This window comes from Phocoena phocoena, chromosome 17, assembly GCF_963924675.1.
Source record: "Phocoena phocoena chromosome 17, mPhoPho1.1, whole genome shotgun sequence".
Lineage (NCBI taxonomy): Eukaryota > Metazoa > Chordata > Mammalia > Artiodactyla > Phocoenidae > Phocoena > Phocoena phocoena.
In genome coordinates this window covers 16,243,237-16,261,327 of record NC_089235.1, presented here as the reverse complement: position 1 = coordinate 16,261,327, position 18,091 = coordinate 16,243,237, and the positions used below count along the sequence as shown (strand labels likewise).

Below are 18,091 nucleotides of genomic sequence, written 5' to 3'. Positions count from 1 at the left end.
GATTCAGCCTAAGTTGTTTGGCATTAACTTTCCTTTCTTACTAGTCATGTGTAAAATTATAGACTTATCCTTCTTGATGAAAAGTAAGTGTTGGTGATAAAGTACATAAAAATCATTAAACTAAAGAATTAGAAGGAATGATTTATTACATATAACCTAATGTTTTTGTTTCAAGATTGAAATAAAAAATAGTTAAAATAATGAATGTCTATTTTTGTTGAAGTTATTTCAGGTGTTTTTTTTCTTTTAATAGTCTATTGGGTTTAAAGTCAGTATTTTCTAAAACTGGAAAGTTAAATTCTAGTCATTATCTGATCTTATGTATGACCAGGTTTCTGCCTTTCAGTTTCATGGAATTACGCAGTATAGATGAATCCACAGTACATGAGTTCTTCCATACTTTATATCTGTTCCTTATTGTTCATAGAATCGTTATGTCATAATGAACAAATAAGATAGCCTTGTAAGGCTTTTTCAGGGTAAACATGTAGGGACTCATTTATTTTTAATTGTGCATTTTAAAATTGGTATGAACAATAGTTATCTTTCAAGTCCATGATATTATGCAGTATTACTTATAAATACGTACCTCCTCATGTTCAAAACTTATTTTAATATGTTTGTAATTAAATATTGAAAACTTTATCCTCTTTTCATTAGGCATGTGTAATACATTAAAAATAACATAACTTGCATATGAAAGCTTACTCTCAAATTTTAAAAACTAAAAACAGTGCCTTTGCATTCATTTTAAAAAAATGAGTTTATTAGTCATGCATTGACTGTCTTAATAAAATACAATTTACATCATCTGGAGATATGTAAGAATCCATCTACTTGAGAAACATAGTGAGATTTATCTGATCATTCGCCAATGTTTTAATTTACTTATTGGATTCAAGAAAATAGTGCCTACTCTTCAGCTAGTAGTGCCAGCCTCCCCACTCCCCGTTGAAGGACATCTTGGTTGCCTCCAATTTTGGCAATTATAAATAAAGCTACTATAAACATTTGTGTAGGTTTTTGTATGGACATATGTTTTCACTCATTTGGGCAAATTCCTAAGAGTCTGATGGCTAGATTGTATGGTAAAAGTATGTTTAGTTTGATAAGAACTGCTAAAATGTCTTCCAAAGTGGCTGTATTGTTTTGCACTTCTACCAGCAAGAATGAGAGTTCCTGTTGCTCCACATTGTCACCAGGGTTTGGTGGTGTCAGTTTTCAAATTTTGGCCATTCTAATAGGTGTGTTGTGGTATCTAATTGTTTTAATTCGCATTTTCCTAATGAAATATGATGTAATTATTTGCCATCTGTGTATCTTCTTTGATGAGGTATCTGTTCAGATGTTTTGCCCACTTCTTAATCAGGTTGTTTGTTTTCTTATTGTTGAATTTTAAAAGTTCTTTGTATATTTTGGATACAAGTCCTTTATCATATGTTGTTTTGTCCCAGTCTGTGTCTTGTCTTTTCATTCTCTTAACATTACCTTTTGCAGAGCAGAAGTTTTTAATTTGAGTGAACTCCCATCTTATCATTTTTTTTCTTTCATGGAACATGCATTTGGTTTTGTATCTAAAGACTCATTGCCAAACCATAGGTTTTCTCTAATGTTATGATCTAGAAAATTTGGGGGCATAGAGTTGTTCATAATATTCTTTTATTATCCTTTTAACGTCCATGGGCTTGCTAATGATGGACCCCCTCTTTCATTTCTGATATTAGTAAGTTTAATCTTCTCTCTTTTTGTCTTGGTTAACCCTCTAGAGTTTTATTAATTTTATTGACCTTTTCAAAGAGCCAATTTTTAGTTTTATTGATTTTTCTCTGTTGTTTTCCTGTTTTCAATTCCATTGGCTTCTCTGTTATTTAGTATTTCTTTTGCCTACTTATATATATATAAATTTATTTATTTATTTTTGGCTGCATTGGGTCTTTGCTGCTGCACGTGAGCTTTCTCTAGTTGCAGCGAGCAGGGGTTACCCTTCATTGTGGTGTACAGGCTTCTCGTTGGGGTGGCTTGTCTTTGTTGAGAAGCACAGGCTCTAGGTGTGCGGGCTTCAGTAGTTGTGGCATGCGGGCTCAGTAGTTCTGGCTCATGGGCTCTAGAGTGCAGGCTCAGTAGTTGTGGCGCATGGGCTTAGTTGCTCCACGGCATGTGGGATCTTCCCAGACCAGGGCTCAAACCCGTGTCCCCTGCATTGGCAGGTGGATTCTTAACCACTGTGCCACCAGGGAAGTCCCTTCTTTTGCCTACTTTTGATTTAATTTGCCCCTTTTTCCAGTGTTCTAAGGTTTGAAGTTTAGATGATTGATTTTAAGTCTTTCTTCTTTTCTAATATACACATTCAATGCTATGAAGTTCCCTCTAAGCACTGCTTTTGTTGCATACCACAATATTTGATAGGGTTTTTTTTTTCATTTTCATTTAGTTCAAAATATTTTTATTTTCATTACCATTGAAGCCCTCCCTTTAAAAGAGGTGTATATTTATAAACATCCTATCAGAGAAAAATTTTAGAAATTTGATGGTATACAGTAAGAATCATTTGTTACAGTATAGTTATTCACATCCTCCTAATTAAATGGCTTTCAGTTCTTAGAAAATGTGTTTAGTTTCTGAGAGAAGGGTATTCTTACATGGTCCATTCAAATTCTACTGTCTATATAAGATAATTTTGGCCACAGTCAACTCTTTTTTTTTTTTCCTTATCCAGTCTATATAAGATAATTTTGGCCACAGTCAACTCTTTTTTTTTTTCCTTATCCAAATCTAAGTAATATTAAAATTAAATCCAATATTACTTTAATTTTTAAATGATGGATTTCATTTAAAATTTCTTTTAAACTTTTAAAAGAAAATTTTCTTTTAAATTTCTTTTTAAAATATTTTTCTTTGCAAAGTTACTGATTTTCTTCTATGTTTAAAAACATAGAGGTAAGAAATAAAAAAAGAAAAAGACATTTTAGGATGTTTCCCTTTTGTGCTAATATCTAAACCCTCATCCCTCCTAGCCACTGAAGTGTAAAGAGTATATTATTTCCTTGTACTGAACCCTAAAATCTTAAGGCATGTTGTTACCAACATAATTGAATATGTATTTTTTTTAAAAGTGGTAAAAAATAATTTAACCACTCGAGAGTTATTCATGAAGGAATTTTTAAATTGATGTTTATCAAAAGAACACTTAAGCCATTCTTTAAAAAATGTTTTTCTTTATCATATGTCAAAATATGAGCACTCATTTGTAATCCAATTACTGTGCTATATTTAAATAATTTGGCTTGAAAACATTTTTCTTGTCCAAGATCTCTTAGAACATCTCATAATAATTATGACAGTGATCATAATAATAATACATAATAAAAACACAATTACTACGTTTAGAGCTTTACATTATATTACCTTCAACCTTATAAATATAACCATGAATTAGGTACTATATGTCTTCATTTTACAGATGAGGAAAAAGAGGCACATAGCTCTTGAATGCTCAGTAAATGTTAGGTGTTATTAACTTAATCAGGAATTTTGAGGCCAAATTCTTATGAAAGGGCTATTCACCTGTAACATCGTATTTTTAAAATAGTACAAAGCAATCAGAGAGAGAGGGATAAAAGTAAATGATAAATCATCATTTTAGGTTAATGTGAAATAAAAGCTAATTATGTATCAGGAACGAACTTTAGCACGGATGCTATAGAAAAGTTCCTTCTTCAAAGGATTTGTTCATTTGAATTTCTTACAAAAAACTTGATGTTGAAATCTACCTTTTCATGCTCTGACTGCATGCAGACAATTTACTGGTTAAGGTGATGTACAGGAATCTTGCCAATATTGAATTTCAAGTGACAGAGGAAAAATCAGTATAAGAGGGAATTCAATATGCATGGGAAACCATTTGTTCCCTTTGCTTCTTTGATCCTTGCCAAGGCCCAGGAAAGTAGAGCAAAGCGCATGAAAAACAGGGGAACATTCTTGTGCAAAGTGGCAGGAGCGCTCTGAGCTCTCACAGGAATTCAGTGTGACAGGATGAAAAACTAAACTGCCGGCAGTCTTCCCTGTGAATGTAGGAAATTTGGGCCACATCTATACTACCTAACATGTCTACGTCTGTTCGCTATAGATATGATCCTGAGGTTTGCAGTAAGCTTCCATTTTGACTCCTATATTTTGCCAAGTGAGCGGTTTTGCAAATCTTTAGGCCATATTTGCTCCGCAGATGCCTTGTGGACTTTGGAAGAGTTTGCAATTTGTTCAGCTCGAAAAGCAACTATTTCAGCAAAACAATTTTAACTAACATTTTGGAAACATTTGTCAGCAAAACAAATATTTGTATCTGAAATAGCCAGGCTATTGAGATGTGAGAAAACAAAACAGATGTTTGTTTGGCGTTCTTGTGTTTGGTTGTCTTGATGCCATTTGTTTTCTTTCTTTTTTTTTTTTTTTTTTTTTACCCCCAGGGGATGTACAGCATTAACCTTAATGAGATTATGAAATTCTTGGAAATAAAATTCACTCTTTTTTTATATTGCCAGGAATGTAATAAAAATGAATTGCCATACCTGTGAATTTTGGACTCGTTTCTAAGAAGCAAAAAAGTCAGTGTTTTAGCATTTACCCATTTTGTGCCTCGTTACTGGTTTCACTAATTTTTTCAGTTAGCTGGCATGAACTCAGGATCCCTTATAGAGTCAATTTTAGTACACTTGGATTCCAGTATGTCATTCTTTCTGATATTTTTACATAACAGATGATTTGAATATAAATAATAAAAATCAGAAAGCATACATTATAGAGCTAATTAAATTAGTTTACTAACCTCCCAAACATTTATTATTTCATCTTCTTTTGTAGCTAATTGAGTCATTGTTTTTGTAAAGTATTGGTATTAAGCATCCTATGGGGCCAACACAAATCAATGTAATAAGTTCCCTTGTTTAAGTTGAAGGACATCAGAATTTACTGATTCAACTTTTTAATTGGAGATTGCTGGGGAAAAGGACCTTGAAAGTTACCTGTGTTTGCCATCCCTCCACCTCATTTAATTGGGATTGAATGGTTTAGTGGATGAGTTTGGGATTAACTTTTCAATAAAGGTAGTTTTGATGATTAATGGCTATCAGTTTTATTCCTAGCTTCATAGCCAAAAAAAAATTTTAAGTTTAATGAATGTCTTTTAAATTTGTTGAATACTAACAAAAGAGCATGGGATAGAATTATAAAGGTCCACGAGGGTTTACAGAGAAAAGTAAAACCCCTTTCATCTTCTACACCCAGCTCCTTGGTTTCTTTCAGCAGAGTTTCCTGTGTATCCTTCTACAGATACACTTTGCTTATATAAACATAGACATAGCACCTGCCCCTGAGCACTTTTTTTTTGCATATTCAAGTATGTATACTTTTAATTAGTTTTCTTTTTCCTTAAAGATATTAGAATACTGTACATACTATTCTGTACCCTACATTTTTCTCTTAGTAATATACAGAGAAAAATTCAATATGTAATTTTGTTGTTTTTTATATTTCATATACAAATATAACAATGGCGAATATATTCTGAGCACTTACTATGTACCGAGCAACATTCTAAGCACTGTTCGTGCACGACTTAGTTTGTTTCTACCAGGTCCCAGAGAATAGGCAATGTCATCATTATCCCCATTTTACAGGCAAGGGCAGCTAAGGAGAGGTCAGCTGCAGTGCTGGATTTAACCTCTGGAAGCTTGGCTTCAAACTTGAGTTCTTAATCAGGAAAGCATGTTTGAGATTTCAAACAAGCGGAAACATGAAAATGTAAACAAAGAGTCACAAAAGGTAGTAGCTATGTGGTGTTCATTTTCTTTAATCATTCATAGCATATATGAGCATAATTACTCAGCAAAGGCATCTATTAGGAGGCATTCAGTTAAATATATGTTCAATGTTTGAATGAGCTCTACTTGCTAATAAAAATAACGTAGGTCTGTCTGAAATTATAGGGACATGGTATGTAATATATCTAAGGTGATCTTTTACTGTATTTCCTGAATTATAAGATCAGTTTGTGGGTCTCTTGAATGATCCTACAACCAGTTGTACACTTTCTTATCTTCCACTTCCCTGCATCTGTTCTGTCCTTACTCGCTATTTATCCTGTTTAATAATTACCTACTGTGGACCTGCTTAGGAAACGCTACTCACAACGGCCCTTTACCCTTTCCTTTCCCTTTCCCTGCAAGGGCCTCATTCTCTACCTTGGGAACTTTTTCTTTATTTCTCCACTCACAGCTCCCGGTTGATGTGTATTAAGTATAGGGATCATGATATTCTTGTCTCAAGGAAAGCCATTCATTTTAAAGTGAAAGCAGGCATCTTAACCCAGTACAATCATCTTCCAACACTTTTGAAAATATTTACGTGACCCCCTCTAGAAACTTTATAAAATGAAAATTGCATTTTCTTCAGAACCATTATGTAAGACAAATTTTTCTATTTTTCACTTTTACGTAACTGCCGATATTTGAGTACAGTTTTCTAATGTTTTACGTCGCGTGTGTGCCGTTTTCACCTGGATTATTGATTGACTTGATAATCATGGATTGGTTTGGAAATCATGTCTACCATTGTTTCTGTGAGAAAATAGTTTCTGAGTTTCAGACAGCTTATGTAAAAATATTTAGAACATAGCTGATTTGAAAATTGGCAACTCTTTTCTATCTACAAATCCACTTGAGTAACTTTACCCTGGAGCAGTTGAACAATTTTTAAGTTAGAAGTGACCTTATAGATTCTTTTGCCTAAGACTTTCACTCTACTGATTATGAATAAGGGATCCAAAAAGGTTAAATTTTTCCAAAGCCGCGTGGCCCGCCATCAGCAACATGTCTTTATGGCAAGTTGGAGTGGCAGCCTCGGGAGATATGACGTGGTATGGATTTTCCCACACTGCCCCAGGCAGCACTGCTATCTCCTGAAGATGGAGATGGATGTCCTTTAATGAGTTCCAAGGTGGAATCAGTTAGAGACACAAGATGTCAGGTTTAAAGTTATCAGGGTTCCTTTACATTAAGTCTTCTGTGATCCTTTGATACAGTAATACTCACTGAGAATTGAATATAAGGCACAGTGTCCTAATCACGCCTGCCTGGGTACCACTCTCCACCCACCCACGCAGGGCATATCTGTGAACTTCCCTTGGGCACCACACACTTCCTTGGAATATAATTGAGAGAAACTGGAGTGGTACCTAGGGATTCGGAGTTGGGCTAACCCGGCTTGGAATCCTGGTTCTGTCATTTACTCTGGGCACATCACTTAGCTCTTTAGTGTATCAGTTGTCTATGAAATGAGGATGATACCACTCTTGTGTATAAGATAATCGAGGGAATGAAATTATGTGGTGGCCAGCAAAGTGACTGACAGATACTACGCTTTCAGGCATTCATTTCTTCAGCTATGCGTTCAACAGACCTGTACAAGTGCTTGCTGTGTGCCAGGCACTGCGCCTGGTGCCAGGGACATAGAGGTGACAAGAAAGGCAAGGTCCCCAGCCTCGCTGTAGTGTGTTGTGCATTGTGGTTATTTCAGAGATAAAGCCCTCTGAGTGTGTCTCACCTGTTCCCTTCACATAGAATGGCTGTCGGGGATTTAAGCCAGAGGTTGAAGCGTGGGAGAGGATGATAGATGTTTCTACGAGGTCGTTCCATAGAGTACTGGAGAGTGGATGATGGCCTGACTCCAGGGATGATAAAGTTCTCTTAATTTAGTCACTAGACCTTGTCTGAGGACCTAATTTACCTGCGTTAGTAATTCGTGAAAGGGAAGCAATAGTCAAGGAAGATAGAGAAATCAAAGCAGTTCTCTAAAATTAATTAATACCTACTGGTCTCTGACTTCTGGTTACTTCTGTGAGACTAGTCAACAAGTATACTTGCCTTGGCTTATTTTACACAAGTTTTTATGGGAAGATTCTATGACTGGTCACTTGAAGTTATCAAAGTTTCTTTAAGTCTTCTCTTATCCTTTGATGAGGTAATATTCACTGAGAGTCTTATATGATGTAATGTAATTTGTTCAAGGCTTTGATGAGGTTGTTTGTTTGTTTGTCGCCAGGATAGATAGCTCCCACTTTAAAAAGCTCCCAGCATAAAATTGGCATGTCACTTTGGAGGCTTGTTGGCCCGTTACTTTGTAGGTCTCTGTGGGTCCTAAATTAGCTTTTGGAGGAACGTCACTGGCCTTCCCTCAGGGCTGCGGCCTTCCATCTGGGAATCGTCCCTGGACATGTCTCTTGATTTTCATAGAGGAATATCATTTCCATTCTCAGTGCAGCTAACTTAGTAAGAAAGTTCAAGCCTCCTCTCAAGCCAGCAGCCAAGAATCACTCTCCTCCGGGTAACTCATCCGTATAACCTCCTCCCTCACTGCCGTCTAACACCCAAGTGGAAACTTGCTTCTGTTAGCTGCCAGAAGGGTAAGTAATGGCCTCGTTCTTCTAGATCTTTTCAGTTTTACCCTTAAGATAAGCTAGATGCCTGCCGTCCATGTTCTGCGCTCTGAAGCGCCGAGTCGGCCATATGGAGTCCAGTGTAATAAGCCTTAGGCGTCAGAGTCTTGTGAAACGTGCTGTTCTATTTACCGGGAGGGTACGTTCCTGGCATCATACACACCCTCTCAATGAGCAGTCCCATGAGGTGTTTCCTTCTCGTTTCTGTAGAGAAATTGGTTCGTCTCACCTTATACGCCCCATGAGTCTTTGAACTATTTGTGCCTCTGCCTGTGTTGACTGCAGACTTAGGGCAAGCAGACCTGTGCTGACCCCTCTCCTCCCAGCTTTATTTTATTTACATTCCCCACTCCAGTGTTTCGTCTCATGCACTCGTTCATTGTTTTAAAAGACTGCTGTGGAGTTATTGTGTATAGATTTGGTGTGTATCTTAAACCCTTTTTTGGAGAAAGGTAGGCTATAAATTACTCAGAAAATAAAATAAAGAATTTAAATGTTTGATTCAATAAGGATAAGGGCCAGAGAAAAGATTCACCACAACTACTCAGGCTCAGGAAGCACCTGTTTTGCAAACGACGTGACAACCGTCTTTTAAATGCTGCCATTTTGGTTAATGTATGCACAAAAACCTCTTCAGGATTCTCATAATAATAGCCTCCCAAGAGCACACGTGTCTCCATCTCTGCTTCTCTCTGCCCAGAGTCTCATACCTCCCCATCTAATTCATAGGCTTGTATTCATTTCAGTTCAGCTAATTTATATAAAGAAGTATGTTGCCAATTGTAATATGTTTCCCAAAGGTCAGAGTTCATTTTCTCTACCTCTGACATCATTTTCAACTTCTGTAGTTTCTTTTCTTTTCCATCCCCGATGACATTTTAAATGTTCTGAGCGTTCTAAGAATTTTCTATCTGAGGGATCCCTTTTCTTTCCAGCTTCTCATTTAGTGTTTTCCCTAATGTGTCCGTTTCAGTACATTTGTTCATCTAATTACCTCCCTTGACTCAGCTGTGACGTTGAGTAAGGTTATAGAGGAAGTATGTTTCTCTTGAGATTTATTCCTTAATCTGGCTGTTAAATTTTGTTACACTGTTCCATAATTGAAGAAAGGGCAAAAGGCGTGGTTTCTTCTACTGCCACCTGTAAATGAGGATTTGACGATGTTCTCCAACATGCCCTTAGCTAATCATTGTGCATCTCTTAATTACAAAGTACTCTTAGGTGCAGTGGGGATACAGAGAGCAACAGGGTTATTCTCTGTCCTTAAGGAGCATTCTGTGTGAACAGTCAAACCTAAGAAAGGTTGAGTTGAAACAATGTAGTGCTAGGAGAAGCAGCAAAGTGCTCCAGAAGAATGCAGGAACCAGAGATTTCTTATGTAAAGTGTTTGGGGAAAAAACTAATAAAGGGGGTAAAATTTATCCTCAGCATCAGAAGATGGGAATGAGTGAGGGACAGAGCATAGGGAAGGGATATTCATCCAAGGCTGGGGATACAGACCCTTTGCAATGAGCTCAATGATGGTATCATTTCCATCAGAACAAACTTAAACTATACTTACATTTCACTGAAGGATGAACAGCATTTCTAAGCTGGAAGATCACTTTATGACTGTCTTTACCAATAAGACACCTGGATCCAGGGAGGTGACTTTGAACAATTCACTTCACACGACGGCACTAACACGTTGTACAAAATACTGCAGCATAAAATTATCTTACCTACTCTTCATAATGGTGTCATCCTCATTTTACTGTTGAAGAAGCTGAAGTCCAGACAGCGTGCAGGTAATTATTTAAATGACAACTTACCACGCCCATTCAGATCATACTGTCTGGATCTGTAGGTTACACTGTCCACTGTGATGACATTTGAACTGCTTAGTTTTCCACGTTCTGTCCTGTAAGTTAGAGAAAAGTGGAGATGGACCAAAGCCTGCAGGATCCACCCCCTCCACAGGTGGATTATTTCCCAAACATTGAAAGAGAAGAAGGTCATATTTTCAGAGTCGGTGCAGGTTCCATAATTGATGTGGCCAAGCCTGGGTCCTGGGCAGCTCCCCTCCCCCAGCCCCAAACACCTGGGAGAAGGTGGCAGCCAAAGCTCCGCATCCAGGAGCCCATCAGGGTCTGGACCACCTGACGCTGTTCTCATCACTGCAAAGCAAGGCTTGTGGCATAGAGAAGTGACGCGCTCTCTGAGAAAAGTCAAGGCAGGTCCGGTTAAGTGTATGAGGCAGAGAAGGCAGGTAGAATGAGAGAAGTCATCTCAAAGCCTAGAAGAAGCCCTGTTCAATCTACCCTCCACTTTTCAACCCAAATATGACCTCGCTTTTCTCTTACTGTGAAGGGTAAGGTCTACCCCTAGCTCTGTAATGGATGAAGTCAGCTGAACCCAGAGGATGGAATAAGGAACCGCGTGTGTCTGAGTTCTCCTTCTGTCAGATCCTCCCTGAGTGTGACGCCACCTTGATAAGTACTCACTTGTGACACATTCCTTAAGAGAGTGTTTAAAACTAAATTTTGCTCTACGGACTATCGGTGATCATGTACATTTTGTGAACCAGGGATGTCCATGTGCCAGGTTGTTAGTTCATTCAACAACAAATGTTTTTTGAGCCTCCAGAATGTTCCAGGCTCTGTTCTTGACACGGGGGACTCAGCAGTGAGCAACATGAAGTCTCTGCCCTCTGGGGGTTTACTTTCTACCGGAGCACACAGACAATAGTAAATTTAAAAATGCATCTCGTCGACAGAAGTGCCTGGAAGGAGGACCTGGTGTGTAAAGAGAAGAGAGTTAGGGCAGGTGAACTGTTTCAGAAGAGTGGTCCAGCAGGGAGAAATTGATGCAGCTAATACAATTCTTTCAGTTGCTTTCGCTGTACACTATAGGGTAATAGAGAAATGGGGCAGAAACTAGAGGGAGAATTTGGGAGTATCTTTAGGCAGGAAATATATCCAGCCTGTATACATATGTGAGTGATCTGGAAGAATACTGGCTGAAGTAGGTGACAGGGTACTGGGGTCTCATGCCCAAATGAGGGGCTGGCCATGGGAGTGCAGAAATTCATCCATCCTAACGAGAGGGGAGGAGACTGTTCCTGAAAAGTGCTGGCAGGGGGTTTACCCAGGCGCGGAAATTGTGGAGAGTGGGTGCTTCTATTTTTTCAGTGAATGAGGGGGCAGGTAGGCAGGTGTCTTGCTTGAGGCTAGAAGGAGACTTGGTCCTGAGGGTCAAGCTGTCCCATGCTGTCGCTTGCGACGCCTCAGTATGTCATGACTATAGGCAGCACTGAGGTTCTGTGAAGGCAGGAACCGCCATCCGGCTCAGTTGGGTCCCCAGTGCTTAGCACGCCGACTGGCGCAAAGTAGGTGCTTGGTCTCAGCACATAATCCTAAAGTGGCATTTGCTCCACTGGTTCAGGGATTTGTTCGTGGCAGCCACAGGCAGGATAGCTACGTGGTTTGTGGGCCCTAGGGCACAAAATGCAGGCCCTTTGTTCATAGATCGAGACTTTCAAAACCACACAGCAGAGCCTTCAACCACGTGCAGGGCCCATCTGAGCACAGCCTTGTGACCGCTCAGGCCACAAGTCCATGGAGCTGGCCTGGTACGCAGTTACCAGTCAAATCTGATCAAGCACATCCGTGGGCAGTAGGCCAGGGGCACTGGCTGGAGCCAAGGACTTCCTGAGAAGATAGCATTATGTGTTTACCTTTCTCTCAGAAGTTTAAGAAAGATCAAATCCGAAAGAGAAGCTGCTGGCATCACAGATGGAGAGAGGTGAAGGTATAGCAGCATTCTAAGAAAGTGAGTGGAAGATGCATGGGCTGTTTAGAAACCTTTATCACCAAAAACATTTGCTAGCGGTGTCTCCTGAGTCAGAATTCCCCAAATCACAACAGTGGAAAGGGGAAGGTAGGAAGAACTGAAACTCGGCAATGGAGTTTACAGTCCATTATCAGTATAGATGTGGCATCAATGACTAATTTAAAAAGAAAAGACATAAGAAAATCCTCCCCATTCATTCCTCAAACTCCAGCAGAGAAGAATAGTATGAATAGAAGATTAGATCCAGGGCAGGGATAAGATGACCAATTTTTAGCTGCTTTAAAATTGACTTGTTTCAAAGGTCTTTTTGAAGACCTTTCCAACATTGTTCCCCTTTTATTGGGGGGCAGAAAAAAGCAAGTTAGCTGAATGAGTGTGTGTATATACATCCGTGCTCTGCTGTGAGCATTTGTCTTCTATGGTAGTGACTCTGTCACCGGACAGTGCAAGCGTGAAGTTTAGGCCACCACTGGAATTTCTTTAGAGTTTGGAGAGTAATGGGAATTTCGGGGAGTTTTTTATTGTCTGAAACTGCTTTATTTTCATTTTCATTCAGGATGACTTCAATCTATTAATAAGCGAACATCAAGAAAGATCAAGAGCATTAGTTTAGAACATTAGATCAAGAGCAATTAGTTTACCTAATTGTACTAGTTATCCAGTTTTATATCTTTAATTGTTCCCAAAGTAACACGAGCCTTGTCAGCTGTATTTTTTTAAGTGACAACATTAATTTATTCTGTTTTACTGTCAAAGACTATCAAGCTTTAAAAATAAATGTCAAGGGGCTTCCCTGGTGGCGCAGTGGTTGAGAGTCCGCCTGCCGATGCAGGGGACACGGGTTCGTGCCCCGGTCTGGGAAGATCCCACGTGCCGCGGAGCGGCTGCGCCCATGGGCCATGACCGCTGAGCCTGCGCGTCCGGAGCCTGTGCTTCGCAACGGGAGAGGCCACAACAGTGAGAGGCCCACGTATGGCAAAAAAAAAAAAGTCAAGAGCCTAATCAAATTTAATCAGGTCTTTTCACCAAATGTATAAATGTCTACTGTACATTGTATGCAGTGTTCACAAATATACATTATATATAATGCTCACATTGACAAAAGATCGCTAGCTCTCTATCTCAATACACCATGTCAAAATGAACATTGACTGGTTTTCCTCTTCATGAATAGGAAGCAATGAATACATGAATACATAGCAATCATTATCTCAAAAGAAGTATCAGTGCTTACCAAGTGTGCTACAAATTCAAACTGGTCAGAAACCATTGTCAGAAAACTTCCAGGAGTATCAGTTTTCAACTCTGAGGATCTCTGACTAGAGAGGTTGATTCCAGGCTGACTTACAGGAGAGGAGAATCCGTTTTACAGAGTGTTGTTGGGTGACTGGGGGAGAACCTGGGAGGGAATAGCTGTCAGATTCAGGTATCAGAGGTGACTGCAAGTCAAGGAAAATCTAAGTGTTTGGTGTGCCAGGCATATGTGCTCCTTTTCCAATTGCCCTTTCACCTCATTTCCTAATTCTCCTGTACAGTCATCCCTCAGTATCCTGGGGGATTGGTTCTAGGACACGCGCCCTCCGCCCCATACCAGAATCCACGGATGCTCAAGTCCCTTATATAAAATGGTGTAGTTGTTTGCATATATCCCATGCTCATCCTTCTCTATACTTTAAATCCTCTCTAGATTACATATAATACCTGATATAATGGAAACGCTATGTAAATAGTTGGCAGCACGTGGCATATTCAAGTCTTGCTTTTTGGAACTTTCTGGAATTTTAAAAAATATTTTTGATCTGTGGATGTGCTACCCTTGAGGATACAGAGGACTGACTGTTTAGTGAACAGTATGGCTTGACCATGGCAAGCAGGGCCTTTGAGTTTTGCTTTTCTCATAAACAAACTTAGCTCCTCATGCAGTGTCACTGTCATTTGTGACTGTGTCCTCCAGATTCACTAAATGCAAAGAGCCCAGTCAACAAGTGTCCCCAAGGTCGCACACCTGGAACAGTGCCCATCGTACAGTGGTTTCGTTAGGCTTGGTGCCTGCACGGAGGTCTGTTCTGTTGGAGACGAGAACACAGAATCCCTCCCAGGATGGAGGTGTCGGTGTGCCCGTATCAACCCGAGGAGAATCTGTAACCTGTTTTGCATGTCAGGTTACTGTATTCATGAGAAAAACAAAATCCTATCCTCCTCTTGCTTTGTTTGTATTTTCAAGATAGGGATGTTTTGACAGCATGATGGCTCAGCTCTCTTAGCACCTGGGATAGGGCCTTTTAAAAATTAGATATTAAACTCCTTACCTGCTTGTTATCAGCTCCCCCAAAATTAGCTCCGTATTTTGGACCTTGTTCTCCAGTTAGTTCAGCAACATGTTTCACTTACTATCTTTACTACACAGTTTTACCGTTTACCATTTAACAGGTTTGAAGAAGTGATACCACCCAGAAAAGTCAGGTGACAGTCACTTGCTTGAATCTCAGTCACAACAGGGTCACTTACTTGAATCTCATAGTCACACAGTTACATTAATGAATGCAGTTATATCCTCCCACAAGCCAAATCTGCTTTGTAAATAAATAAAGTTTTATTGAAATACTCCCATAACCCTTCGCCAACATCCCGTCTGGGGTTGCTTTGGCACCATAATGGCGGAGTTCAGTCACTGCAACAGAGACCACATAGCCCACAAAGCCTAAAATATTTACTATCTGATTCTTTGCCAAAAAAATGTGCTGACCTTCAATTTCAGTATGTCCAAAGCTGGACCAAATTCTCACCTACGTTTTTCCCTCCATCCCTCCTTCCTAAGCCCCATGCTCATACTACAGTCTGCCTAGTTGCCAAACCACTAGCGTGGGCATCAACCTTCCCCCTTCTTCTTTATTCCATTAGTTATGGATTTCGCTGCCAAATGACTCTTTTTTTTTTTTTTTTTTTTTTTTTTTTTTTTTTGCGGTACGCAGGCCTCTCACTGTTGTGGCCTCTCCCGTTGCGGAGCGCAGGCTCCGGACGCGCAGGCTCAGCGGCCATGGCTCACGGGCCCAGCCGCTCCGCGGCACGTGGGATCTTCCCGGACCGGGGCACGAACCCGCGTCCCCTGCATCGGCAGGCGGACCCTCAACCACTGCGCCACCAGGGAAGCCCCCAAATGACTCTTTGAACCTGTAACTCTTCCTTATCCCCACTGCCTGCATCTGGGCCACCAGCATATGCATCACCTGGATGACTGAGTTATCCTCCCGACTGGTCTCCCTTTCTCAGTCTTCATTTGTCTCCAGGACCCTTGCTACACAGGAGCTAGAGTCCTCCATCTAAAAATGTAAATTTGATGACATCAGCCCCTTGTTGAATTCTTTGCCTGCCACTCCAGCCTTATCTGTGTACTCTATCTCTATAGAGTCAGGTCACATTGATGGTTTTTCAGTTCTGCAACATGCTCTCTCTTTCTGCACCTTCGCACGTGCTAATGTGACTACTTGGAGCACATTTGTATACCCTTTTTATTGGCATGTTTGTCTTCCATCGTGAGGAACCTTCTGTGACCCTGCAAATCTGAGCTACATGCACTTCCTCTGTGGTCACCTAGCATTCTGCTTTTCCCGTTTCATAACCTTTTCCAAGTTGTTTTGTGATCTCTCATTTTTATTCATGAATCAGTGCCTTCCTCTGAATGTTAAACTCCAAGAAGGCAGGAACCATATCTGTTTGGTATACATCATTATACTTCAGGCTCCTAGTACGGTGCCTGGAATAGTGTGAATGTTCAGTCAGTGTTTGTTAAATGAAATGAATGCTCTTCTGAGTGTTTTCACATCCATTATCTCAGTGGGGGTAAAGTTGAACAATTTAGAGAGGATTTTAATGAAACATGAGATGTTAGTGGATTAGAAGATTAAATTATTTGTTGTTTTGTACTTGTAGGAGGAAGGAGAACTAAGAGACAGGAAAGCTGGTTAGGAGAGTAGAAGCATTTAATTCTACCTCGTAAAACAAAGAGGAGGAGTTTTTGAAAAAAACTAGCTTGCATTATTCAAATTTCATATTCCTTCTAATAAGTTGTCAGATTGTCCATCTTTTAGGGCTTCTTTTCTTCACCTGGAAAAACTACATAGCATGATTTAAAAGTCTTCTCATAGACTTTGATCATTGAATTTGTTTTCTTTGGGGGGAGGTTTACAAAAGTAAGTAATCGATTTCATTATAGCTTTTCTATTTCCAAACAAATTGAGAAGGAATGTATTTTTAAAGATTTAATTGAGTTTTTAAAAAAAGGGATAAAGAAGTAAACACCAAGAAATAAAGGAATAGGCAATCAACTGGAGGAAATCTAGGCTTAGAAAACTTAGGTAAGATAAACGACTTTGAGGACAAAATTATCTCTAAACTATCTGGAAGTTGAGGTGATAAGTTAATGCGATAAGACACATTGCTTGGTGTCTTTAGCTTCTTCTCAGATATGAACTTCCAGAGCTGGAGAGCTCAGCACCATTCAAGATAGACTTTCCAGACAAGTACTTGAAGTCCAGCTCCGTTTTGAAACTGTTAAAAGAGATTGGTGTGTGTTCTGTATAGGGTGGTGGCTATAAAGATTCTGTATGGAGATGTAGATCACAGAATATTTAAAGAAAAAAGAAGTCAAGACTTTTTCTTTAAAACACAACTTTGAATCTAATGAACTCCATAAAAAATAAATTCATTTGGACTTCCTGATTCTCTATAAAACATGGAAGAGAGATGCTTGGTTTGGAACACCTTGAGAAGTTGCCACAAACATCTACCTCTGCAAGGATCTAATATAGATTTAGAGAATGCTTATCGTTCACCAGGGGGCACTGTATTCTAGCAGCTCTATGAGATGAGTCAGCTCAGAGTTTACGTTAATCATCCCGATTAACACAAATTGAGCATTGAGTGGAGTTGTTTTGAATTTTCTGGCCGTAATTAACCAAGAGCCTTGTAAGTCATCATGGTGGTTTCTAGGTTCAAGGATCACATATCCAGTTTATATGAGGAAGTTTGCCATCTTGTTTGCTATGCCAGAGGACATGCAAAAGCTACATCTAAAAGTGATAGGAATCAGTTAGGTTTTCAGGTTAAACAAGAGACATAGGGCTGTTTCATGTGATTTAGAAACAGTATTTACTCTGTCAGAGTCCATTCCTATCTACCCTGACTCATAAGGCTTTGGAGAAGCACTTCAACTTGGAGGTAATACTGAGATCACACAGTTTGACCCATGGAAGGCCTTGTTGGTAGAGTCAAGGCTGATAGTACATTAATAAAGGCTACCACGTCTTTAGCTGTTCTCCACAGTTCTCTGTTTGGTGAAATGTCACATCAGCGTCTTCGTGAGAATAATCATTCCTCTTATTAGACTGAAGGATTCCAACCCATATCTAGTAAAGTGATCTGGCAAAGAGGTTGGGGGAGAGCCAGCACACCGGCACATCTGGAGTTTGGGCAGGTAGAGACTGTCTGATGGGTGAACTGGTAGGACTATGAAAAGAACATACCTAGGGCTAAGAGTAGAGGGTTTTTTGTTTATTCCGGAAACAGGATAAGAGTCTCTTCCCGACTCCACAACCACTGCCCAGCTCTTCCTCTGAGCTGGTTGGGGGTTGTTTTTAATTTTGTGGTTTCTCTATGATTATTTCTGTGGTTTTTCTGAGTTTCCCAGATGAGTACTTTTAATGTGCTGCCTGGTTTGGGATATTCGGTTCAAAGAGATGAAGACACAGGAAGAGCCTGTGATGAATGCCTTAC

General features: G+C 39.6%; 1 protein-coding gene across 11 annotated transcripts in view; it reads left to right on the top strand.

The window, feature by feature from the left end:
* Positions 1-18,091, top strand: part of EYA1 (EYA transcriptional coactivator and phosphatase 1) — a 152,760-nt gene that overhangs the window by 60,664 nt on the left and 74,005 nt on the right. For 2 of the 11 annotated variants that reach the window (XM_065895448.1, XM_065895444.1), the window contains one exon: positions 10,131-10,134. The exons of the other annotated variants lie outside the window; for them this stretch is intronic. In XM_065895448.1, the coding sequence (XP_065751520.1) occupies positions 10,131-10,134 (4 nt within the window). The remainder of the gene's footprint in view (positions 1-10,130; positions 10,135-18,091) is intronic. 11 annotated transcript variants of the gene reach the window in all.